Consider the following 24878-nt stretch of genomic DNA (forward strand, 5'->3'; position numbering starts at 1 on the left):
AACACGGTCGAAGTGTTAAAGAAGCCTCGTCTTGGTTTCCCTGCAGTGTCCACTATTGTGGTATTTTATTTAGGCATAATGGTTTTGAACAAAGGCTTCTGGGCTTCTTTCTTTTATGACTTTGAGAAATGAAATGAATCGATGCTGCATTTGGACTCTCTGAGGATGGGGCCTTTGCACGCAGCCAGAGGCCACATGATCCATTTATCCCAGTCGCTTTAGTTTTTAAAATAATAATTAAATTTCCGTTCATTTTTAATTAATATTTAGTCCAAACAAGCTGATCACTGCAACTAAACAATTTCACTTAAATTGGGAACATACCACCTGCTGCGGCCTGAAGGCACATTCCTTCAGCTCCGCGTTAACCTGAGCCGATCACCTGCAGCTTGTGTCACAGATGCTCTCACAGCTCCTCCTCAGCACACCGCGTGTGTGCACCGTCAGCAGCGAGAGGCAGAGAACGTGTGAAATAATGGTCGGTTGTGCTGATGAAGATCCTTTCTTAATTGTTGCATTCATGATGTTTAACAAACTTACGCACGGCCAAACAAATAAAGAAATAAACAAATTGCCTCTTGTAAAATAATAAATTACAACGGCTCAGCCCCTCGCCCAACCCTAGTTTAAACATCTATTTTTAATCATAAGCTAATTCAGGAGATAAGTGTAGATTTTTGTGTCCAGCCTGCATGAAAATCTGATTATAATCAGAAGTATTAATTAAAAATGTTTTTTTGGTGAACCACACCTTTAAAAAACGGCATGAATGCAAATCAGGATTTGCAAATAACGCAATTTGTTATAAAGTCTTTGGATGTTAGAACAGCTGCTGAGTGCAGGAGATCTAAACGTTCTGGAGCAAGTAAAATTAAAATGTCAGAGCAGCTAGTTCCTTTAAAGAGTGAATAAAAGGGTGAGGTGGATTCATGTACATACCAGTTTGGGCCTGAGCTGCGTCGTGTTGTCCCCATGCCCGAGGCGACCATATTCACCTAAACCCCAGCTGTAGAGCTCCCCGCTGGAGGTGATGGCAGCACTGTGAGAGCTCCCACAGGCAACGTCCCGGATACGTTTGCTCTTCAGAGCCTCGATCAGCCGCGGCTTATCGCAGTTCCTGGAGGAAAAATCAGGTTTCCTCAGCTTTGCTAATCCTTAAACTGCTGTTCAGTACACCTTCAGTGAAAGTCTTGTACAGAAAAACCTTTATTTAAAGTCTGAATGTGAAAAAAAATAAACTATCACACTAAAAGTGTACTATGATGCCAAATGTCGACGTTCTTATGCCAACTCACATTCTACTAAAGTGCCCCAGTTTGCCATCATCTCCTTCGCCCCAGGAGAACACCTTCCCATCCACGGTCAGGGCCATGGCGTGGCGTCCACCAGAATGCACAGCCACTTTCTTCACCACGTAGTTACTTAGTGCAGTGATCTGACGAGGGATTGGGATGGTCCCACTAGAGAGGCCCAGACCTAACCTGCCATTTGTAGCTTCTCCACAAGCATAAATCTTCCCTTCCACCGTCACTTTAAAACAAGTCACCAGTTACAACATACAAAAGTACTTTGATTTTTGTTTTTATATAAAAAAATTCTCTTAAATTACCTGCAAACAGACTTTTGGAACCACCCGCCACCTGCACCACATTGAGTGCAGAGAGTGTTTCAGAGAAAGAAGGAACTTTGATCTGTGAAGAGAAAATGTGGCTGCGGTCATAGTTGACCTGAGGTCAAGCGTGCCTCCTGCTGTAATGTCTTCCACACTAGTAAGGTGTTGAAGACTTGGGGAATATTTCAAGGTGTGGAACTCTTGTTTAATCAATGCATTTGCAGTGGTCTCTAGTTGGAATGAATGCCTTGTAAGTCATTCTACGGGGAACAAATATACGGCTGCACCGTTTCTAGGACCTAAAAGTTACCCACAGACGACAGGAACGGGACTCGTATTTCCTGGTATTTGGACATCTCGCTTCAACTGGATAACAGCAAAGCGATTCTACCGCTGACTCAGTTTGCTCTGCGACCTGGATGTTTCATCTCCACAAGCCTGGAGGAGTTCTGCTGTGTGGTGGGTTGTTAATGCTAACGGTTACCTTCTACGTGTCGAAACGTTTCCTGAGGCGTCTTGGACGCTAAACCAACAGCAGCATTCCCCATCGTGAATCAAAATGGGTGAGTCCATGAATATTAAGTGACAGTGTGACATAGATCTGTTAGGCTTTTCAAATCAGAAGCTAATGCAGTAAATAGGTGTAGGAGACTATTTTCATGTTCAGCCTGCATAAAAAACTCAGAGTAACCGATGATAATCAGAATCAGTGAACCACATGTTTAATGCATGTGTAATAAACACACATTAATATTTGATAAACTAAATAAAAATTAACCTGCATCAGTTTTAGAACCACAGGATACAGAGAGAAATAATCCCTAACTTGCTAGATTTCACTTCATTTATTATTTCATCATGTGGTAATTAAGACCTTAGACCCTTTAAGTCCTCCCAGCTGGTCTTTGTCGTTCAGACCCCACACGAACACTTTGGTCCTGATGGCGGCTGCTGAGTCCAACCCTGGAGGCTTCTTCCGAGCAAGACTGAAAAGAAAATTAGAAATTCACAAAGATCAACAAACCCAGCATTTGAAATCAGAAAATTATTTTATCGTATTTATGAAAATACATCAACCACATTTAACTCTGGGTTTAGATTAGATGTTAACTTTCACCAGAACAATCTGCAAGTCTGCACAGCATCTTCTTATATGAGAAAGAAACTTCATGTTTTAGCACTTTAAAGAGGATCCAGGCAGTTTTGGCTTGCCTTTAGCACCCCCTTGTGTCCGTTTGTAGAACCGAAATCAAAACTTCTCTCTTCTATGGGCGTTCATCTTTTTAACACCTTAATCTAACAGATGAAACATCTCCCAGCCTTCATTACTGTCTACAGGAGAGATTCATCACTACATTAAACAAATTAGCTGTGTTCATGATCTAAAACTTGAAAGCCTTGCTATCTCTTTAACATATATTCCTTCTGCAGTCAAACCTCCCAGCTGTAGATTTCTCCTCGTCCTCTTCTTCGTTGTCAGATGCCAGAAAGGGGACGGTTGCCAAGTCTTCATCCTCTGCTCTGATGCGTCCCACAATACGAAGTCCGTGAATTTTACAGTCTATTCCGGAGCTGCGACACTGCTTGATGGCAATCTCGATGTATCGGTGAAACTGAGAAGACATCCACAAAATCATCAAACATCCAAAGATGCTAAAAGGTTTGAGCTAACCTCAAGACCTGCTGACCTCAGTACAGTCGGCAAGGAGAGGGACAGTTGTGTCTGTGGGATTGATGTTAATCGTCTTCAGCTCAATCAAGTTGTTCAGAGAGCTTCCGCCTGTTTAAAGATAATAACAGTTTACCGTTTATGGGTGTAAATCAAATTTTTTAATTTCTTAAAATATAAGTCCAAGTGCATTCAAGTGTCACTTCTTAGTTTCCACAACTTCTCCGCATTATCTGATACAGGGCAAATTAGGTACAAGAGAAAAGTGGATCAAGTCCAACAACAAATCCAGTTGAACTCGCCTGAAATGACAACAAGGGAGGGCATGTAGCTGCTGTCCGCCGGGTCGACGACCATCTTCAGCCGATGTACGAGAACATCTGGGAAAAGCTCGAGACGAATCCAGTGCTGCCAAAAAACCCACAGAAAATCCCGTCAGCCGATGCATCACGCTGTACTGAACCAGGTTCAGTCTGTTAGAACATGCTAATTAAATGTTCCACCTTTCCCTGCGAGCCTGAGGACTGCCAGCACTGATCGCTGCAGTCAATGAGGCGTGACGCCTGGTTAACGGAGGACGAGACACTGAGGCTCTTCACAGCACGAGACCAGTCGTCGATCAGCATTCCACGCTGGTTGTTATGATGCTTCTTCAGCTGTTTGCCTGAACGGCCACAAAAGGCTGGAGACTGGCCTGGTGGCAGAGAAGGTAAACATTAGGCTTACCTCCATGTTAACACTCAGAGCAGACTGCGGTTGTGAACAAAGGACTAACCGGGCTCGTTAATCCGGCCAAAGGAATGTCTGGTGTTGTGTTTTCGCGTCTTGAAGCAATTTTCACAAAAGTCAAAGTCATCACAGTTTCTGCACTTGAATCGAGGGCCGTTGATAGGGAACATCTGACAGCCATCACACCTGTGGGTGACACAGATTTTACATTTTACTGACGTTTATAATCACAAGAGCCTCTGAGGAGAAAGGGAAATGTTAGCGTACAGCACCTGACTCCAGGATGAACGCTTGGTACCAGTTCCATCTCAGACAGCAACCCAGTCCAGTGAGACTGCTGTGGGAAGTCTACAATCACATCCTTTCCATTGGCGCTGAAAGCTTGGCACGGTAAACAGAAGTTTTAGTTAAAACAACTCAGGAGTGACCAAGTCCAGATAAAACTAGTTATACAGCCCAGATTTTTGGGTTTACCTTTCACTACCCCAACACTCCTGTGAGTGACGGAGCCCCACTTGTATTTTGGTGTTGTGACGGCAGGCTTTACCCTCACTTTGTCACCGATTTTTATATGACAAGGAGAACTTTGTGGTGGGAATCCTGAAAGCATAGGGACAAACACGCCCATTTCAACCACTTCTTTATATTATTCCCAACTTCTCATCACATGAAGACCCCCACACACACTTACCAATTAGCTCAATGTGGATGTAGCGAACCCAATAAGTTCCTCCCTTCTGCTGCCAGTCACACTGCACGTTCAAGTCGTGGAGTCCATCTCTGTCCAGCTTAATCACTTTCCCAACATCTCCGTCATACACTTCCTCATACGTTCTGCAGCACTTCACCATCATCCCCACCTGCAGAGAACACCTGGTTTCAACCAACATCTCCTTAAAGCAATTCTAACCCCCAAATTCCACTACCTCCGCTCGGCACGAACTCCGGAGCAAAATCGGTCCCGTTGTAGTCAATCAGAGCTGTTCCACTACTACGGCCGTGCTCCGGCAGTGCGGCGCCCTCTGTTCCGGCAAAAATAGGATTGATTCTATTTTCGCCGGACGCCGGAGCACCTCCGCAGTTATTGGACAGGAATCACAACCGCCCAACAGGAAAAGGAGCAAGCACAACTTCCGTTTTTCACAATAAACCGATAAACAAAAGGCGTTTTTTGTTTCATATGCACAGGTTTAACAACTTTTAACAACTATCAATGGCGACTGAAGTTTAAATGTACAAAAGTAAGCCATAAATACAGTTTCTACTATCAAAGTAGTCACACTTTGTTGATCCAAACACTGCTGATCTCTCAACACAACTGATGGGCAGATTAAACAGTTCATGCCGATGCTTCTCCCACACAACGGGTGTTTGGATCTAACTTCCGCGTTTATTGCTCGGACTGTATCGCAAGATCTCGAAAATCCCACGCATGACTGTTTGCCCCCCTCAGGTCTCCGCACCGGAGTGGAGCCGTTGTAGAGCGGGTACCAGTAAAAATTGAGTTCAGAAGCGAGCGGCTGCGGAAGGCGGGGGCGGACCGGAGCGGAGGTAGTGGAATTTGGGGGTAAAGCCATTTTAAAAGTTGGTGCCTTTACCTGAATGTTCTCTCTCACATACACGGCGTAATCATCGTTGCTTTGGAAATCGGATCTCCTCTTAAATGTCTGACTCTCCGTCACCACAGCTCCTTGCGGCTGAAGGAACACACAAACCAAATACATGAGGATGAGGAGATCTAGCTATTTTGTGAGTTGCGCAAAAAATTTAAATAACAACAGCAATAATAATAATAATAATAATAATAATGCACCACAATAAATGTTGGCTCTGCTTCTTCTACTTCCTCCAGCACCTCCTCATCAGAGTATTCATCGGACACGGTGTCAGCATCCGATAGCTCCGTGAAGTGAATGTCTGGATGGTCGAGCAGCCAGCTCACCAGAGCTTCAACACCTGATGCAGAAGACCGATTACTCTCCAGGGGGATATTTCAAAGCAACAGACAGTTCTACACTCTGTGACACAGGTGTCACACTCCAGTCCTCGAGGGCCGCTATCCCACGTTTTAGTGTTCTCTTTCTTAACATTCGTTTCGATGTCTCACTATGGGATACGCCCCTCCGCGGATTCCTCAGAAGCACTTATCTCAATACGCCAATCCTGATTGGCCAGTGACCGTGACGTACGCGTCCCCCTGCTACTATAAGTAGCAAGCGTCCCAACGCACGCACTATTCAATCACCTCTTCTCGCTTCGGTGGTCGCTTATCTCTGAGGTAAGTTAGCTCAACTGTTCACAGACGGAGCCTTCTAATATTCTCTCCGTCGCCGAACGTTAACTTACCGTCCTTCTGTCCTGACCTTCACCATAGGCTCGGGGCATAACGAGCAGCTTCACACTCCAGTGCATCTGTTCGTTCTATGCTAACACACCAGTTAGCCAACATGGAAGCCGCTCCTCCCACCAGAGGAGTCGACGGTGCAGGAGCTCGCCTCTGTACCTGTGGGAACAAAATCTCAAGCAAAGACCCGCACAGGGTCTGCTCGAGCTGCCTCGGGCTGGAACACGCCCAGCTGGCATTGGAAGTCCCCGGGTCATGTGAGAGCTGCGCTTGCTTCACCCTGAAGAGCCTTCGCCGGCGGCTAGCGCGCCAAGCTAGCCTGTCGGGGAAGGACCCTTGCCTGCCGGCCCCTGGGCCACCGCCTGGGGACGCCAGCGAACATGTCCTCCCGGAGCCGGAACCGTGTGCCGAACTCAGCTGGGGCTCACAGCTCGAACTGGCCGGTCCGAGCCTCCCCGCCGAGGATGTGTTGGAGTTGGACTACGGAGACGACGAGGACACCTCGGAACTCCTCATTTCAGAGGAGGACGAGGAGGACGACGTCTTTCTCCCCATCGCTCAGGCCTCCATGCCTAGCTTTCCGTCCTCTCCCAGGGATGGAGCGGTTTCTCCAGCCGCCCACCTGGACATGCAGTCAGTCTGCCGACGCGCTGCGACCAGGCTCAACATCCCTTGGCCCACCGTGGTCACTGAGGCTGTCAGATCCCGCTACAAGGGAAAGAAGCTGCCTCAGGCCACGAGGGTGGCAAAGCCCCTCCTCCCCGCCTTCCCGGAGCTACTCCAAGAAGTGGGGTCCTCCTGGGACAAACACCCGTTCAGCTCCAGGTCTCCTGTCCAAGGAGCCTCCTCGCTGGACTTCGAAGGGATGGAGACGGCTGGCATGCTTCGCATGCCACCGATGGAACCGCTGGTTGCAGCCCACCTGCACCCACGGCTCTCGGCGACTTCCTCCAGGCCTCCCGCTCTCCCTGCGAAGGCGGACCGCTTCCAGTCGGCGCTGAACGAGAGAGCGTACAAGGCTGCCGCCATCTCGGTCCGAGCTTTGAATGTCTCCTCCATGCTCTCGGCGTACCAAGCCGAGCTCTGTGAGGACATGAATACGAAGCCGGACCCGGAGGTGCGGGAGGAAATCACCGTACTGACCGACATCTGCCTGCGTGTGCAGCGCTGCGCGGTCCATGCTACGGCTAAAGCTATGGGCATGATGGTGCTTCAAGAACGTGCACGATGGCTGAACCTCACCAACCTCTCTGAGAGAGAGAAGGAGGACATTTTGGACATGCCAATCGTGCCTGAAGGCATTTTCGGCTCTGCCCTGGCATCAATGCAGCAACGGTGTGCGGCTAAAAAGAAAGAGGATGAAGCCCTTCATCTCTGCCTTCCCCGTAAACCCTCACAGGCGCTGCCGGCTCGGCCGAACCTGCCTCAGGCAGCTGCCCGAGCCCAGCCTCAGTTCCGGATCCCAAAGCGCCCGAAGCCTCAAGCTGTCCAACCAGCTCCTTCGGGCTCAGAGCCTCGACCAGTTTGGCCTCAGGGATCCGGCAACCAAGCTGCTCCGCCACCGGGACAATCCACCAGACACGGCGGTCAGCAGGTGAGGAGGAAGAAGTGGGCAGCCTGTCGGAGTTCTTCCCTCCCGACGCTGCAGCTGGCGGTTCCCCGTTCGCCAGCTCCTCCTGTTGGATGTTGCCATGGTGCTTTCTCCCCCCCCTCACGGAACCCCTCCGGCAGAGTTCCCGAGCGGTCCAGGGTGGGGCCAGGACGTGCAGCCGGCGGTGCCGGCTCAAAGCACACGTCACAAGCACTCACATTGTTTTTCACAAACATGTCACGCTCAAGGAGCATTAAAAGGTTCGCTGTCGCATCCAGACAAGATGTCAAGGGCGCAGCAAAAATCAGTATAAATGTCACCCATGAGCGGTTCCAGGCGGGGGCGGCGCCACGGGTCGTCCCCGTAAGCCTGGGCCGTCAAAGCACAAAGCCCCCGCGCATGCGCAGTGGCTGCCACGAGCACCGCTGCCCCACAACCTCTGGAGGGAGCTGGTGCTCCGTGTGTCACGGCTGTGTCACCGCTCTCCACTCACAGGGAGGAATGGACAGCGGTTTCTGCTTCACGTTGGGTGCTGAGAACAATTTCGAGGGGTTACAGGCTCCAATTCGCTTCTGTTCCTCCTCGATTCTCCGGCGTAGTGTTCTCCCACGCCCAGGGGTCGTCAGCTCACATCCTTCAGGGAGAAATCTCCTCCCTGCTGGAGAAGGGAGCGATATGCATTGTGCCTCCCGATCGGTCTCAGAGCGGTTTCGACTCCAGGTACTTCCTGGTCCCGAAACGGGGAGGGACCGGGATTCGCCCGATCCTGGATCTGAGGGCCCTGAACCGATGCCTCAGAAAGTACAGATTCAAAATGCTCACGCTCTCATCCCTTTTGCGTCTGATTCACCAGAGCAACTGGCTCACCTCAATCGACCTGAGGGACGCATACTTTCATGTTCCCGTGTACCCTCCACACAGGACATTTCTGAGGTTTGCCTTTCAGGGAGTGTGTTACGAATACACCGTGCTCCCATTCGGCCTCTCGCTGAGCCCGAGGGTGTTTGTCAGGTGTACGGAGGCGGCGATCGCCCCTCTGAGAGGGAGGGGCATTCGGCTGGCCACGTATTTAGACGACTGGCTCCTGCTGGCACGGTCCAGAGAGGAGACAGCGTCAAACACGCTGGTTGTGATCCCTCCCTTGTGTGGTCTGGGTTTCAGAATAAACTGGCAGAAAAGCGCTTTCCTCCCCTCCCAGAAAATAACCTTTCTAGGTCTGAATCTGGACTCAGGTGCGTTCACGGCCCGTCTCTCGGCACCGCGCGTGGACGCGCTCTCGTTCTGCCTGGCGCGCTTCCGCCTACACAGTTCGGTGCGGTTTGCGTTATGCCTCAGGCTTTTGGGTCTCATGGCGTCGGCTATTTCAGTGGTACCACTCGGCCGTCTACACATGAGAGATTCTCAACGCTGGGTGGCTTCTCTGGGTCTCTCTCCAGTACGCCACAGAGCGCGCAGGGTGACGGTCTCTGCAGCGTGCGTCACGGCGCTCCGCTGTTGGCGTCACCCTTCCCTCTTGGCACAGGGGGTGCCTTTGGGGTTGGTTCTCGTGAGGAAAGTGGTCACGACAGATGCGAGCCTGTCAGGTTGGGGGGGGCTCCTGGAGGGTCGCTCTGTCAGGGGTGTGTGGAGCAGAGAGCTCTGGGGGACACACATAAATTATCTGGAACTCCTCGCGGTCTTTCTGGCCCTGAGGTGCTCCCTGCCTTTTCTCTCCGGCCATCATGTCCTAGTGAGAACAGACAACACCTTGACTGTGGCTTATATAAACCACCAGGGGGGGCTGCGCTCCGTGCGGTTACACACGCTGGCACGCAGACTGATCCTATGGTGCAGCAGGCATCTCCTCTCAATCAGAGCCACCCACGTCCCGGGTGTTCTGAATCGGGGGGCGGATCTGTTGTCCAGAGGGACACCCCTGTACGGGGATTGGAGCCTGCATCTAGCAGTGTTGGAACAGATTTGGATCCGGTTCGGCACAGCCGTAGTGGATCTTTTTGCCTCCAAGGAGAATGCTCACTGTCCTCTGCGCGACCGAGACGCTCCACTCGGCGTGGACGCGCTGGCGCACGACTGGCCACGGGGACTGCTTTACGCTTTTCCCCCAGTGGCCCTGATACCACCCACCTTGCTGAGGGTACGAACCCAGCTCCACACTCTCATTCTGGTGGCCCCATACTGGCCAGCTATGCATTGGGTGGCGGACATTTTCCAACTCCTGGAGGGCCAACCTTGGAAACTTCCGCTTCGCAGGGACCTGGTGTCCCAAGCGGGAGGCTCGATCTTCCACCTTCATCCAGAACGGCTGGCCCTGTGGGCCTGGCCCCTGAGGGGTGTGGGCTAGTGTCAGCAGAGCTGCCCCAGGCGGTCATTCGAACCATTCAGAATGCTAGGGCCCCCTCCACTAGGTCCCTATATGACTGTAAATGGAGGGTGTTTGAAGCCTGGTGTCAGGGCAGGGAGGTCTCACCCTTCCAATGCCCGGTGAACGTCATTTTGTCTTTCCTGCAAGACTTGTTGGATGGGAAGAAGGCTTTCTCCACCATTAAAGTGTACCTAGCAGCCATTTCCTCCCGACACTTGGGTTTTGGGAAGAAGCTGGCAGGTCAACACCCCCTGGTGTGTAGCTTCATGAGGGGCGCGCGCAGGCTTCTCCCTGTGTCTCGACCCCTGGTGCCCTCATGGGATCTGTCCTTGGTGCTGCCGGCCCTCTCCGGGCCTCCATTTGAACCTATGGACGGCCTGGACCTTAAGATCCTGTCTCTTAAGGTGGTGCTACTCCTGGCTTTGGTATCTGCAAAGCGAGTTAGTGACTTACAGGCTCTCTCTGTGCACCCATCCTGCACCCAGTTTGCACCCGGTGACATGAAGGTGTCCCTGAAGCCCAACCCTGCCTTTGTGCCTAAGGTGGTGGGCTCCTTTTCTCCTATTATCCTCACAGCTTTCTACCCGCCACCCTTCTCCTCTCCTGAGGAGGAGCGGTGGCACAAGCTGTGTCCGATTCGCGCGCTCAAGGAGTATGTGAATCGGACGGAGAACCTTCGCAGGGGGGACCAGCTTTTTGTGTCATGGGGTGGGCCTCGTAAGGGGAAACCCGTCACAAAGCAGAGGCTTTCCCACTGGATTGTGGAGGCTATTTCTATGGCTTACTCCTGTCAGGGCATTCAGGCTCCTGTTGGGCTCAGGGCCCATTCTACTAGGGGCCTGTCTGCTTCTTGGGCCCTTTTTCGGGGGCTGTCAATCCAGATTTGTGCTGCAGCAAGTTGGGCTTCTCCACTTGCATTTGCACGCTTCTATAAGCTTGATGTTTCGGTCCCTGCAATGACTCACACGATTCTGAGTGTGGGGTCTTTGGCGGGCCAAGACGTATCCCTGTAGGTTGGTGATCGCTGGGTAAGCTGTCTGGCAATACGGGAGTCTCCATATCCCATAGTGAGACATTGAAACGAATGTTAAGAAAGAGAACTTTAGGTTACTGTCGTAACCCCGGTTCTCTGAGTAACATGAGTGAGATGTCTCACCAGACAACCCTTCTTGCTGGGCGAAGCGAGAAGAGGTGTTTATCTTGAATAGTGCGTGCGTTGGGACGCTTGCTACTTATAGTAGCAGGGGGACGCGTACGTCACGGTCACTGGCCAATCAGGATTGGCGTATTGAGATAAGTGCTTCTGAGGAATCCGCGGAGGGGCGTATCCCATAGTGAGACATCTCACTCATGTTACTCAGAGAACCGGGGTTACGACAGTAACCTAAAGTTTTCCCTGTTTCAACACACCTGATTTCCATCAGCAGGTGATCAACAGGCTTCTAAAGAGCTTGATGAGCTGCTGCGGCACAGGTGAAGCAACTGTGTTGGAACAGGGACGTACAAAAAGATGCAGGATGCCGGCCCTCGAGGACTGGAGTCGGATGTGAAAACATACCTGGGACGCCAGAGGTGCTGCCTGTGGTCCCAGACAGCGACTTCAAGGCAAACTCTATGTTTTTCCTTGGGAAGCCCATTTCCATGAGCTGGAGGACTATGGGTAAGGGAGGTACGGGGGAAGTCTTCTGTTTCTTCTGCTTGGGTGGTTTCACATGTTGTACAGTGACAGGGGTGGTGGCCTCACTGGAGCTACTCTCCTCAAACAAAGGAGAGGACGGATGGGCAGATTCCACAGCCAGGTACTGACACACTGCCAGAGCAGCTGCCTAAAACACACACACACACACACACACACACACACACACACACACACACACACACACACACACACACACACACAGCAAGAGAAACGCTTTAAAGAACTTAAACCTATTGTACAACATCAGATGGGTGAAGCTTCTCCTGCCAACACTGACTAAACACCAGCTTTCTACTTGTGTACCTCCAACTCCTGCCTGTCAAAAACAGCTTTGACGGGAGATGGTTGAGTGGCAGCAGAGAGCAGCTGCTGCAGGAGGATCAGTGGAGGCAGTGGACCTTCAGGAGACAAGTCACCAACATCAGGAGATGATGCCACTGGATCGTCTACACAAAGGGAAAGATGTATGTGTTCAACAAAATCTGAATAAAATCTTTTTTTTTGTGAAATTCAAGCAATTTATGTAAATGAAACATGTTTTATTGTAAGTAAGAACTTAACACATGTAAAAACCATTAGGTAAACAGGAACAGAGACCATAATGGGTTCAGCTCTGATCTTACCACTAATGTTGGCTCCAGTGTCAACAACGGCCGGCTGGGAGAGGATCTGCCGGAGTTTGTCCTGATGAGACAGCAGCGCACGGCCTGCCTTCAAAATGTAAAGCCTCAGCTGCTGGCATCGCAATAAATGAAGGTCCACCTGGTCGGCTGGAAACACAAACGACATGTCTGAATCACCTCTAATTAAATCAACACAACTTTTAAGTCATTAAAATGTTAGCTTGTGTTTCTTTTGGAAGAGGAACGAGAAAAGGTCTAAAGAACACACTTCCACATTAAAACTACAAACAGATATTAAGGTTTTATTTCTCTGACAGTAATTCTATACGTTTCATGTCATGTTCTGCACCTGTGAGTCCTCGGCTGAGAGACTTCTTCATGCGCTGTTTCTCAAGTTTGCTCCCAGCCAGACTGACCAACTGGGCCCAAACGGCCAGCATGGGCCCACTGAGGGGAAGGTTCTGCACACTGAAGAAGACACCAGGCAGCTACGGAGGAATAAAGATGTCCACTCAGTTCGACCATGAAGAGTTTGTAAGTTGCAGATGCAAACGTCGGACCAATCTCTTACCGGTTTGAGATGGCCGAGTAAGCAAACCCTGCAGATTCTCATCTCATGGAACTGAACGGTGATGCGTCCCTTTGGAGTGATGCGGGTGACCGTCCCCTCTCCATATTCCTCATGAATGACCTGCCCCCCCAGCCTTAGGCGCCCATCGATCCCTCCGATCACTGCCAGCACGGCCATGAGGCTGCAGACTCTGGGACCCTCAGAATCAGGAAAATGCTCTTCCAACATGCTCTGAAACAAAAATGCAGAAAAAGCCAGATTTACTCACGGGAAGCACTTCTCAGCACCAATTTATTCAATAATGTCAGGACAAAATAACTATTATGAGTTAAATACTTTAATGCAGCCAATAAAACCATGACAGAGCAGCAATTCTCACCGCTTCAGACTGGCACCCTGCCATAATATCTCCAACGGAGCTGAGCTGAGTGTTGATGTAATCATTTATCAGGCTGTTCCACTGGACGAGGGAGTGCAGAGTACGAAGGACAGCCACAATCTCCTCCGCCAGCGTGCTGCTGTGGGTAGCGGTCAGGGAGGCCTGTGGACGGGACTTCTTTCTCCGCATGGAGCCCTCTGCAGAGACATTCAGTCGTTTACATGGTACTATCAAAATGTAGAGGACTGCTGCAAGGCTGATCGATGCCAGCACCTCGAAGAAGCGGCAGATCTGACGAGCAGGTGCTTAACAGGCTTCCTAAGAAGTTAAATAACTTCTCCACCAGAAACTTCATGTCCTGAGAGCGCTCCGTCTTGTCCCATGAAGGAAGGACTGCCTGCAGGAGACGTAGAGCTAGGATCTAGAAACACACAATAAAACAAGATGACAGCTCATACCGTCATGGTTTCTCTTGAACACTAGCGCTTAAAGAACGTCGTGCTACTGACAAGTTTAATCTCAAATACTTGCATTTTTGTCTTTTCTTGGACGTATTAAATGCGACTCTTTATAGCTTAGTAAGACGTACAAAGCTTCATCCTTAACCTATTTGTTTCTGACGGTACTTTGAAGAACAGTGTTTTCCCTTCCTCATCTACTTTCAGGGTATCTGCAGGTTTAAAGGAGCCAAATTTAAGACTTTTTAAGACCTTTTTTAAGGCCACTTTGACCAAATTTAAGCCATTTTTAAAATTACATTTAAGCTATAATTTCCAGCTATTGCCGGGAACCGGTGCTAACCACGTCGCGAACGTGGGATTAGCCTTCCAGTTACTTTCTTACTCTCTTAACATTTTTTTTAATCACAATTGTCTCTTTTTGCTCATTTTAAATATATTTTTAAACATTTTCTAAATGTTTTTTTATATTTTTTACATTTTTTGTTTTTGTGAAGCGCCTCGTGATTTTTATCTTGAGAGGCGCTATAGAAATGATATTTTCTTCTTCTTCTTACCATTAAACTTGCACTTCCCCATGGCACAAGCTCCCACTAGCTTAACCAGCTAATGTGCTCATCCAAAAATAGTCCCCCTTTCACAACCAACTGAATGCAGGGGCGTGGCCAGGGAGTGGCCTGGGGTAGCACATGCCACCCTTAGAGTCTGATTGGCCACCCCCAGGTGCCACCCCACTAAGTTCCAGTTTAAATTGAACTTACATTGTCGACAAAAGGCTTGAGTTGTAAACTCCAAAAATAGTGTGTGGTAGCATGCACCTTTAACATTGTCTTCTAGCCCAGGCCTACAGAACATTTCTGTGCTATTAATATTATTTATTATTTTTTCATATTCACATAAATAGTATTTAGTCCCACTCAACTCCAGCCGGTGGCAATAATGCAACAAGAAGTGACTTGCTAACCACCACAAAACGATGAATAGAAAAAAATGGTGATTGTGCAATGTGAAACTCCAAAATTCACTAGAAAGTAAATAAATAAACGATTTGTGTAAATAAATAAATAAATAAGCATAACCATTGGTGCCACCCATGCATAAGCAAGTGCCCCACATGGGCCACCCCATTTTAAAAGTCCTGGACACGGCTCTGACTGAATGTGTACGGTTCCGCTTACGGCAACATCGTACACAAAAAACGCTGAACACTAACTAGAAATTCATGAAAATGTTATAGAAATAAACTAATCTTGTTTATTGGGTCTTTGGTCATTTAAGACCTCTGGAAACTGTATTTAAGGATTATTTGTCATTTTTAAGGATTTTTAAGGCCTTAAATTTGGAAAAGCTCATTTAAGACTTTTTAAGGACCCGCGAATAGCCTGCACTTTGCATATCTTGACACCAATTTGTGGCACAATTCATCTAACCATTTTAAACCTACTTGTCTCTGCAGGGTAATGGCGTTGAAGGACTGGTGTCCCTCTACAATTCTGAGAAGCAGACTGATCCAAGCAGAGGTGCTGAGAGTGCTGCATATCTGTGGCATGAGCGCAATGCTGCGAATGAAGCCCAGAGTGCACCAGTTCCTGTGCTGCTCCCGAGACACCAACCTGTGGGAGAGACAGCCTGACACAAAAGAGCAGTCAAGTTCAAACGAAGCCCAAACTCATCCCTTGCAAAAGAAAGCTGAATTCATAAAAGGTTTAGTTACTTGACTTGTCGTTAACGCCACTGTCCACCAGCATCCTCAGTAGCCCACACAACGTCCGTAAAGCATCCGTCTGCAGAAGCTCAGAGTAGATCCCAGCGGATAAAGAGAGAGTCTTCAACAGATTGACTGTGCTAGTTAGCATCATCGCTGTTGGATGGCTGCTTTTCTCAATCAGCTCTCCTTCTTAAGAATGATAAACAGAAAAGGAGAACACAGTTTACATGATCTAGTTGTTTCTTACGTGTACCTGAAGTCAGTTCCAACTAACCGATGTCATCTTCAGTGTCCGATTCCTCGGTGGTGGGCTGGGCAGCTGGAGGCGGGTCTGCAAGTTTCAGGTCATATTTGCCCTCTTTGCCCATCCTGTATGAGTTGGTACTGCTCGTGTCCCACTGAACTCTGATCCATCCATCCTCACCTAGCTCTCCAATGACCCGGCCCAGGCCTGGCGCTGGACCATCCTGGGAACACGAACAAGGCTAAATACTTAACACTGGAGCTCTCTGAATGGGCAGGGTGATCTGACATCACGGGGATGGCTCTTGCACCAAAACGTCTGTAAACCTGACAGAGGTACAACATTTTGTATTGCTAATGCTAAACGGCTACGGCAGCCGCCTTGAAAGGAGATGAAACCAAAAGTCGATTATTAGTAGACGCACATCCATTGATTACTGCCTGTGGGTTTCAGATGTTCATGACATATTTTTGCTAATTCAGGCGAATAAACACGCAGACCTGTGCAACGATAGTATAGCCCAACCGTCCTCTTTAGACGGTGGCTGACAAAAACGCCTGGAGAAAAGTCAATCAGGTACCTGATCTCCCCATTTCCAGTCAACTCCCCTCATGACTCTGGTGCCAATCTTCATCATGGCAGCCAGTTCTGGGCCAGAGGCAGGTAAGGGAGTGGGCGCCGCCTCCTTCCTGGATTCTTCCAGTACTGTGGCCGAGCCTCCGTGTGTACATGAACTCAGGTCTTCTTCACTGCTGTCTGTGCTGGGTCCTAGAAACAAGCAGAAACATGGAGCCACGCCCTTCGACTTCAGCTCTGTGAAGCCGGCACATCTGTGACAGGACAGCACTCACCTATGAGCTTGAGTATGCTCTGAGTGAGGGCCAGCAGGCCAGAATTTAGTAAAAGACTGATGCTGTTAGACCCGTGCTTCAGAGACAGCATGTGTATCATGGACAGAAGGAAGCGGGCCTGTGGAATGGTGCCGAGGCTTGGTCCTGCTGGGTTCTCATTGGTGATTGTCTGCAAGGGGACGGGCTGAACACCTGGTTTAACGGACAAAGTTTGAGATCATTCCTATTTTTTAACAAACCGTTTACACACCTGAGCCAGTTTAACCTAAACTAGCCACTTACCCAGCTCTTTAAACCGAGCACCGGCCTCGAGCAGGATGCTGCGAACATTCTGGATGGCCCAAGAGTACAACTTTCCAAATGTCACTTCCAGAAGCATTCGATTAAAGGGAGGGATCAGGTCAACATCTTTCAGGCAGTCAGACAAGGGCTCTCTGAAACGCAAAGTTAAACATTTAAGTTTGTTTTTTTACTTCTAAAATGAACTGCAGTTAAAACAGCCATCCTCGTAGACCCTTACCCAATGTTGGTCCCTTCAGGTATGACCCTTTGCCAGCCACAGAGCATTGAATACTGCACAGATGGCAGCAGGAAGCTTTTGGAGGCCAGCTTTAGCATGGTGTTGATCCCCTCGAGCCTCACTTCTGCTCTTTCAAGCTAATATTACACACAGTGGGTTGTGTTCAGATTTCTGAATGAAAACTACATTCACTCTCAGCTTAACAAGCATCGACTCTCACCTGCTTCAGAAGACACTTCCTCATTTTTTCCACATCAAGTGGTTCCTCTTTCAGTGCGAACTCCACAATGGTGCCCATGAGGCTGGACTGGGAGACGACGCCTTGAACGCTGTGTTTACGCCACCGGTACCTCTGGACTTTTGCCACGGTGTTTAAAAGTGGCTGCCACTTGTCCTGCTGCAGAAAAGTAACACGACTATGCTTAGATATGTACGGACTGATGATGGGCGCAATAAAGACAACATTTATTAATGAATTCAGTCAACTAAACCTGGATGTTTATGCAACATTGTTGGAAGGTGATCCACAGCTACATGTTTTATGGATTTTCTCTCAAACATCCCATCATAATGTAACCTAGCTAATGCACCTTAGACGTCTTGGCAGTGGGTGATTTCCTATCAGAAGGAGCAGGGCTGATGTGAACATTATGCTCTTCTTCATTGGTCCCCTCATTCTCCAGCTTTGGCTCTTCAATCTCAGCAGACTCGGACTTCTTGGGCGCTGCGAGAGAGGAAAAATGAAATGTAATGGTATACATATACATAAAAATAACGTGCCAAATGGCTGCTGTTCTATAAGTATCCCACCTCGTTTTTTCCTTCGGTCCCGGATGAGTTTCTGAGTGATCCTCCTCCAGCGCGGCTGAGAACTCAGAAGTTTGAGTTTGGACACGATTGAGAGGTCGTTGCTCACTGCTGGACGCAGCTCATTAAACAGAAAGCGCAGGCGCTCGACAACAGGGGCACACACTTCTTTATAGGAGCGGCCCTGCTCCTGATGGGTCTAAAGGGCAACACAGCGGAAGCAGCTTAACAACTCGCTTCTTCAGTTTAGGTCTGAAATCAACTTTTTATTTCCCACCGAGGTCAAGTGGGGGGGGTTAATCACCTTGATTAAGGAACATTTAGCCTGGTAGACCATGCGACAAACGTCTATCACAGATTTAGGGAGGGACCTCTGCTTCCCTTGGTCCACACCCAAGGCACACTGACTGGCAAGTGAAAGTGCTATGTGACCTGTAGCAGCAGAGAGTTGACATTCAAGTTCAGCTCAAGTTAATATTTTAGCCAAACACTCCATCTTCATAGTATGGTTAGAATAAACTACACGAATTCCTTTTTAAATGACCAGTCTGAGTTTAGCTGCTAGGTTACCGAGATCTTGATGTTTCAGGAGACAGCACAGCAGCAGGCGACCGACTTCCTCCACCGGGTGTTCTGGTGGAAAGGTGATGGGTGTAATGAGGTGGTACTGCTTACAGCAACGCTCTATTTGGCACAGGAAGTCCTAGAATATCACAAAAAGCAACGCAGATAAAGATTTACTGGACATATTTGTGCGTGTGTGTGTGTATGTGTGTGTGCGTGCGTGCGTGTGTGTGTGTGTTAACTAGACTGTGTTGAATGCACCTTCACAGTGTGGTCCTGAGTGTTGTTGTCAGCAATAGCCTGCAGGAAAGGCTGTGCATGGTCACTGAGGGTGATCCTGCGAGAGTAAAGTTTGGCCTTATCAGGAGCAGATGTGCCCAGGGAGCTGCAATGGTCTTCATCTTTCTCTTCATTATAGTTGTAGTGGATCTGACTGGTCTGAAGGCCACCAGAGAATATGGAGGACTGGAGCCATTCTGTGCAGAAACAAGATAAAAATCAACAGATTTGGAACGTGACATTCATGCTTCGCTATGCATTGTTGTTGTTTTTAAAACTTTCAACCCACTGGCACATTCAGTCTCCATGGGGGAGAGTGGAGTGCTCTTGGCAAGGTAGGAGGCATGAAGGCCCAGAAGCAGCCCCAAGTTCCTCTCGGTGTCGATAAGTGGAGAGGACAGACTGCTGAGATCTGGAGTGGTGACCGTCTCCTGGTTAGGCTGCAGGTAGAAAACATCAAAACATCAAAATGGAACCCAACTGAAAAGGAAGGGTCTGAACAGATGAACGTGTGATGAGATGTTTGCTACCTCCATGTACTGGCCAACACAGAAAGCCTGCATAGATTCCCTCGTGTCTTCAAACTGCAGAGCGGCTTCTAAAGCAACCACAGGGTCCTCTCCTGCAAACTGAGCTGTAAAACAGCATTAGATCTAAATAAATATTGTTCTGTAACAACACTTTGCTATTTCATTCACGTTTAACCGTACCCAAGATGGTATTCCCCGACAGAGACTGGGACTGAGCCTGGAAGTCTTTGATGTCATACACCTTCCCATCGATGATGGTCCAAAAGCCGCCATCTTTGTTATGATTCTCCAGGTCAGCTTTTCGGATGAGTGAAACTTCTTCGTTGTTTTTGGAGCTTTGCCCTGTGAAGAAAGACCCTGCCAACGCAGAAGGAAAGCTCTTCACTTTCATAACTACAACCCTGTTTAAAAAAGATAATCTAGTTTTCATCATTTATTTATAATCTTAAATCTAATCAGTCTGCCAATAAGAGTTGCAGATGGCGTATTACCCATAATGCCTGGCCAGGCCAAATCTTCATGATCATCCCGCTCATGTCCCGGGGCCAAATGGTTGAAACGATCCAAGTGCTCCAGGAGTCCGGCCAGCAGAGGGATGGAGCCGGTCTCTTGCATCAGATCAGCATCGATGGTGAGAAGGAGAACGATGGACACCACCAGTTCAGGCAGAAGTACTCCTAATAAACAAGATAACGAGACCGATGGCTGCCTCACACGATCGTTAAACATTCTGCTGCAATAACAATACAGGCAGAGAGAAAATCTACCAGTGAGAAATCCTTCAATAACGCGAGAAACTTCAGCAAAATGTCTGCGTCCAGTGGAGGCGATGCTTGTTGCCACGGGGAGAATATCTCCAATGTGAGTACACAGCAGGGCTATGTACTTTTTTAACAAGGAGCCAACACCCAGAAGCTCAGGATCTGCGGAGAAAACAAAGACTGAGAAACAAATCTGACTGAGAACAGGTCCGAACCAAACCGAGTGACGTACCATACCCGCTGACGTCCTCTGTGCTGTTGACACCCAGGTACAACTTGCTGACCAGCAGCCTTTGGAAGCGCAAGAGCAGATCCAGAGAAGCAGAACGCTCCTTGCTGACGTGCTCCGGCTCTAAATAGTTTGAGATGCGGTGAGCAACATCCTTCAGCCTAGCGATGGTCTGAGACGCGATGTTTCTGTGGAATTTAACACAGATTGCTGAGTAAATCCTGACGAGCTGTGATGTTTTGGGTGTTTTGGTTTATGCAATAAGCAGGCACCTTAAAAGCTGTTGCACAAGCTGCACTAAGGGCAGGCTTTGCTTCCCTGTGGACTCGTAAATGCCTGTGTTGATGAGATCTTTGTCCAGCATGGTGCGACAGCGGTGCAGGGTGGATGCATTAGCTTCCTGCTCATCAATCTCCTTCTCTTTCTGTGCTGCTTCCTTGGCTTCAATATCCTGTCATTAAATGATCAGAAATCAGAAATAAAAAGGTAGGAGACTGAACTAAATTCCTGTAACTTTCCATTTTTGGGGTGTTTGTGCATTAAAACAATCCGTTCAATGGCGAAGACCAAAAACCATCAGAACTAACCTCTACTCTAGACTAAATCAAATCAGATTAAGAATTTCACCGTTAGGCCTGTCCCTTACATCAAAGGCACAATATGTTGATCAAGCTCAACCGGTGGTGCTGGCAGATCAAAGCATAAACAACCTTCTACGTTCGAACAATGAACGAACGACTCAGCTGCTCCAGTTCTTGTTCCTTAATGAAAGGATCAGGTTCCCGTGGCTGGAGTCGAATTACCACAAGAAAAAATAAATGTTCTTGTTCTCGCTTTCACTTTGGGTTCACAGCTACATACCCCAACAAGCCTCTGTTGTCATGACAACTAACTGATGGACGACTCCACAAGTCAACAGAACATAGGTTTTGTTAGAGTATTTCAGAAACATTCAGCACTGTAAAACACCTAAACATGTCTCGAACACAGAGAAAGAGAACATTCTGTACATTATACGTGCTAACCAATAACGTAGCATTTCTTTTGCATTTGTTGCTCAGTTGATGTGATGTTCAGCCAGTTTGTTGTTGCTCTAAACTTCGTTACTTTAGGTTCCCAATAACACCCACTCCCTTTCTAAAGTCACTCAGAAAATGGAGCATTATTGGAATTTAATGAATACCCATCGAGACGTACGGTCTGCATAACACACAGACGACCAGCGGCCTCGCTGCGGCGGTGGGCGATAACAGAAACCTTTCACCTCCAAGGATGCATCCACAACAACAGGCTGCAACATCAAACCAGTCTTCCCCTCCGAGTCTTTAAGCCAAGAAAGTAAAAGGAACTAGGTTTTATAGGTTTTATAAAAACTGTTGAATCCTGAAATTTGAATCTGACGTTGAACTTGGTTTGAGGTACGTGCCATCAGCGCCGTGTTGTTTCAACACAACAACAGAAGCAAAGGTGAATCACGTTGTGTGAAGGAGGAGAGCATGATGTCTCACCGACCTGAATCTCAGCAGTGATGGCTGCATTGAGGGCAGACTCTAACCCTCCATCAGCCATTAAGCTGCTCACCAGCAGGTCGATCATGAAGCGGCGTCCCGGGCTCACGCTCATCTCATTTCCTGTAGCTGAAAAAAATATTTGTAAAATTTCTAACTTGGTCTTGATTCTACTAAAATGGTATTCGGTCAGCGATAGTTGGTGCCTGTGCATTCTATGTGCTTGCTGACGCTGTGGTTTGCACTCACCAGCATTAGGCAGCAGTGAGGACAGCGCCCTGGCTCTTTCCTCGGCGGTGGGCAGCAGCACTGACCAGCCACTCTGCAGAACAGCTTGAGCAGCAGCTTGCACGGTGTTGAGCACACCAGCATTGCTAGCCAGCACTACCACTGTCTGCTTGAGGTTGTTTAGCAGCACACTGCCAAGTCCCAGACCCAGCTCCTCTGGATCAACCTGGTTACTGATGGCTGCATGGAGCTGTGGAGACAGGAGGACTCGATGCTAATGCTAACAGTGATTTGCGCTAAAGTTAAATATCAAACACTATTTACAACTGGAGCTCAAATTATCTAGATAAAATTAAGAGATCAGCTGATCAGACATTTAAACGACTACCTCTGATCTGCTTTTCTGATGTAGAACATCCCAGCTAAATAAACTTAATCATGTCTGTTAACAATGCTTCCCACCTGGAGCCTGAGCAGGTTCAGTGTGGCGACTACCATACACTCCTTCTCCTGAGGGGGAGGCCAATCAGAGCTGCCATCCATGCCCTCGCTAACCTGCCGTAGGAGCAGGTCCAGCTGCTCAAAGGTCATGGAGCAAACATCCACCACAAAGGGCACGCGCTGTCCAACAGACCACTCTGAGCATGAGGACCAAGCAAAGCTCTGGAAATACATTCAGAAAGGGTCGGACCTGGTTTCCATCATTATGGGGACACTAAAGCAAAGTGAGCTGGTTGTCTTACTTGTCCTGGACCACAGGAGATCCCCACTATGTGCTTGGAGTTGAGCCCTGGGAGTGCCTTGGGTTGTTTCTTGTTGGAAAAAAGCGTATCGAAGTGTTGTAGTTTATCGTTGCTGCCCCAGCTGTGAACTTCTCCATCGTCTGTGAGGGCTAGGCAATGCGTGGAACCAACAGCAACATCCACCACTTTCTTTCCTGTTCAGAATCATAAATAATCATTTTCAGCCCCCACCTCCTGAAACCCCGTTTTCCTAGTCCACCCACCTTGCAGACTGTCTAGCAACTTTGGATAGCGGACATGTTCGTCTGAGCCGTGACCAAGACGCTGATTGTCTCCTTTACCCCAAGTGTACACTTGGCCATCTTTAGTGAGGGCTACTGAAAACTGACTGCCACAGCAGACCTTCACTATATCCAGGTCCTGCAACTTCTCCACCAGCTTGGGTGTCTTGCATCCATCGCTGCCTCCTCGGCCCAGTTTGCCATAATCTCCATCCCCCCAGGACCAAACCTGGCCTGTGGAAACAAAGCAACAAAGGTGTTCAGTCAGGATTATTGATGTTTCTGGTTTTAATTTTTTGTTCTTAGCTTTCTTTTAGCTAATTAATTTCAATTTTCTTTTAATTAAATTTTATCTCGTTGGCATTTTATTGTTCTCACAAATGTCTATCTTCTTATTTTGTTTTTAATGTTTTTATGACTTGCTGCTTTTATCTTTGTTACTTTTCTTGTCCAGCCCCTCGGGCGCCCTCTGAGGGCGGTGGAAAGCGCTATATAAATAAAACCTGATTGGCTGATCATTCTCAATCAAAGTTAACCCAAAATTAAATAATTTTTATTCCAACCATTTTCAGTCACAGCAAGCGTTTGGGCATCTCCACTTCCACAGGCAACATCCACCACCTTATGTCCTTTCAGAGCCGTCACCAGCATGGGTGTGGTCTGGTCCTCACTAGAGCCTAGAGAAACAAAAATAATGCTCATTTTTGATTACACAAATATTTAAAATGTGTGTTATTTAGGGAACATATGTAGACGTCACCATGACCCAGTCGACCGTAGTTCCCTCTGCCCCATGTGTACAGCTCGCCATCAGCTGTGACCACAGCGCTGTATGTGCTCCCACAAGCTATGTGCACCACATGCTTTCCATTCTGTTTCCCACTGAAGGATCCAATCATTGTCGGTTCTTCTAGGTAACTGAAATTACACAGACATTGAATTAAAACACACAAACGACCAAAAACGAAAATGACTTATGGGCTCGACACACGGGAGGTGATCCGCGGCAGCGGCCAGCGGCAAAGCCGTCGACGCGTTCTGTTCCATGGCGAAATCGAAACTTCCGTTGTTTTGTTTGGCTGTGTCAGGTTGGAGGGAGTTAATTCAATTCAATATTCAAGTTTATTTATAAAGCGCCAAATCACGACAAGAGTCGTCTCCAGGCACTTCACATAATAAACATTCCAATTCAGAGTTCATTTAAGTTAAGGTTATTTTAGTGGTTCAGAGTTAATAAAGCGGTAGATATGATGTTTCACAAGGTGCTGCTAGAGTTATGTGAAATCTTACTTCTGATTTTACTGTAAAACATAATAATAATCAACTTCTCCTCCATGTTTGCTCGGAGGTGTACGGAGCATCCTGTCCGCTCATTGGTCAGTGAATGAAACCTCCGTTGATTGGTCCTCGTCCGAGCGACAGCGATGAAAAGTTGAAAATATTTTAACTTTCTGGGATCGCGTCGCTGGGTCACCTGTGCACGACACGTGCACGAGCGCAAAATTTCACACGCACGTTTTTCGCGTTTCGCTTGGTAGGAGGGAGACCCGCGATTATCGCTTTGTCACGCATGTCTCATTGAAAATGA

The 24878-nt window shown here is 48.3% G+C and overlaps 1 protein-coding gene across 2 annotated transcripts in view; it reads right to left on the reverse strand.

The window, feature by feature from the left end:
• Nucleotides 1–24878, reverse strand: part of herc2 (HECT and RLD domain containing E3 ubiquitin protein ligase 2) — a 60193-nt gene that overhangs the window by 21242 nt on the left and 14073 nt on the right. For both annotated transcript variants that reach the window (XM_054734171.2, XM_054734170.2), the window contains exons 13-60: nucleotides 24051–24208; nucleotides 23854–23967; nucleotides 23273–23524; nucleotides 23010–23203; nucleotides 22729–22929; nucleotides 22288–22516; nucleotides 22043–22167; nucleotides 20803–20981; nucleotides 20534–20718; nucleotides 20308–20463; nucleotides 20032–20217; nucleotides 19721–19897; nucleotides 19541–19644; nucleotides 19300–19450; nucleotides 18993–19207; nucleotides 18738–18870; nucleotides 18472–18599; nucleotides 18171–18366; nucleotides 17951–18084; nucleotides 17581–17757; nucleotides 17361–17497; nucleotides 17123–17274; nucleotides 16841–17032; nucleotides 16570–16757; nucleotides 16020–16212; nucleotides 15752–15934; nucleotides 15482–15666; nucleotides 13853–14000; nucleotides 13580–13776; nucleotides 13201–13431; nucleotides 12979–13117; nucleotides 12630–12776; nucleotides 12310–12452; nucleotides 11866–12133; nucleotides 5824–5966; nucleotides 5609–5707; nucleotides 4702–4870; nucleotides 4485–4610; nucleotides 4283–4391; nucleotides 4057–4196; nucleotides 3785–3975; nucleotides 3584–3689; nucleotides 3301–3392; nucleotides 3050–3225; nucleotides 2487–2598; nucleotides 1610–1691; nucleotides 1296–1530; nucleotides 940–1117 (exon numbers count right to left, since the gene is read on the reverse strand). In XM_054734171.2, the coding sequence (XP_054590146.2) occupies nucleotides 940–1117; nucleotides 1296–1530; nucleotides 1610–1691; nucleotides 2487–2598; nucleotides 3050–3225; nucleotides 3301–3392; nucleotides 3584–3689; nucleotides 3785–3975; nucleotides 4057–4196; nucleotides 4283–4391; nucleotides 4485–4610; nucleotides 4702–4870; nucleotides 5609–5707; nucleotides 5824–5966; nucleotides 11866–12133; nucleotides 12310–12452; nucleotides 12630–12776; nucleotides 12979–13117; nucleotides 13201–13431; nucleotides 13580–13776; nucleotides 13853–14000; nucleotides 15482–15666; nucleotides 15752–15934; nucleotides 16020–16212; nucleotides 16570–16757; nucleotides 16841–17032; nucleotides 17123–17274; nucleotides 17361–17497; nucleotides 17581–17757; nucleotides 17951–18084; nucleotides 18171–18366; nucleotides 18472–18599; nucleotides 18738–18870; nucleotides 18993–19207; nucleotides 19300–19450; nucleotides 19541–19644; nucleotides 19721–19897; nucleotides 20032–20217; nucleotides 20308–20463; nucleotides 20534–20718; nucleotides 20803–20981; nucleotides 22043–22167; nucleotides 22288–22516; nucleotides 22729–22929; nucleotides 23010–23203; nucleotides 23273–23524; nucleotides 23854–23967; nucleotides 24051–24208 (7855 nt within the window). The remainder of the gene's footprint in view (nucleotides 1–939; nucleotides 1118–1295; nucleotides 1531–1609; nucleotides 1692–2486; nucleotides 2599–3049; nucleotides 3226–3300; nucleotides 3393–3583; nucleotides 3690–3784; nucleotides 3976–4056; nucleotides 4197–4282; nucleotides 4392–4484; nucleotides 4611–4701; nucleotides 4871–5608; nucleotides 5708–5823; nucleotides 5967–11865; nucleotides 12134–12309; nucleotides 12453–12629; nucleotides 12777–12978; nucleotides 13118–13200; nucleotides 13432–13579; nucleotides 13777–13852; nucleotides 14001–15481; nucleotides 15667–15751; nucleotides 15935–16019; nucleotides 16213–16569; nucleotides 16758–16840; nucleotides 17033–17122; nucleotides 17275–17360; nucleotides 17498–17580; nucleotides 17758–17950; nucleotides 18085–18170; nucleotides 18367–18471; nucleotides 18600–18737; nucleotides 18871–18992; nucleotides 19208–19299; nucleotides 19451–19540; nucleotides 19645–19720; nucleotides 19898–20031; nucleotides 20218–20307; nucleotides 20464–20533; nucleotides 20719–20802; nucleotides 20982–22042; nucleotides 22168–22287; nucleotides 22517–22728; nucleotides 22930–23009; nucleotides 23204–23272; nucleotides 23525–23853; nucleotides 23968–24050; nucleotides 24209–24878) is intronic.

This window comes from Nothobranchius furzeri, chromosome 16, assembly GCF_043380555.1.
Source record: "Nothobranchius furzeri strain GRZ-AD chromosome 16, NfurGRZ-RIMD1, whole genome shotgun sequence".
Taxonomy (NCBI): Eukaryota; Metazoa; Chordata; class Actinopteri; order Cyprinodontiformes; family Nothobranchiidae; genus Nothobranchius; species Nothobranchius furzeri.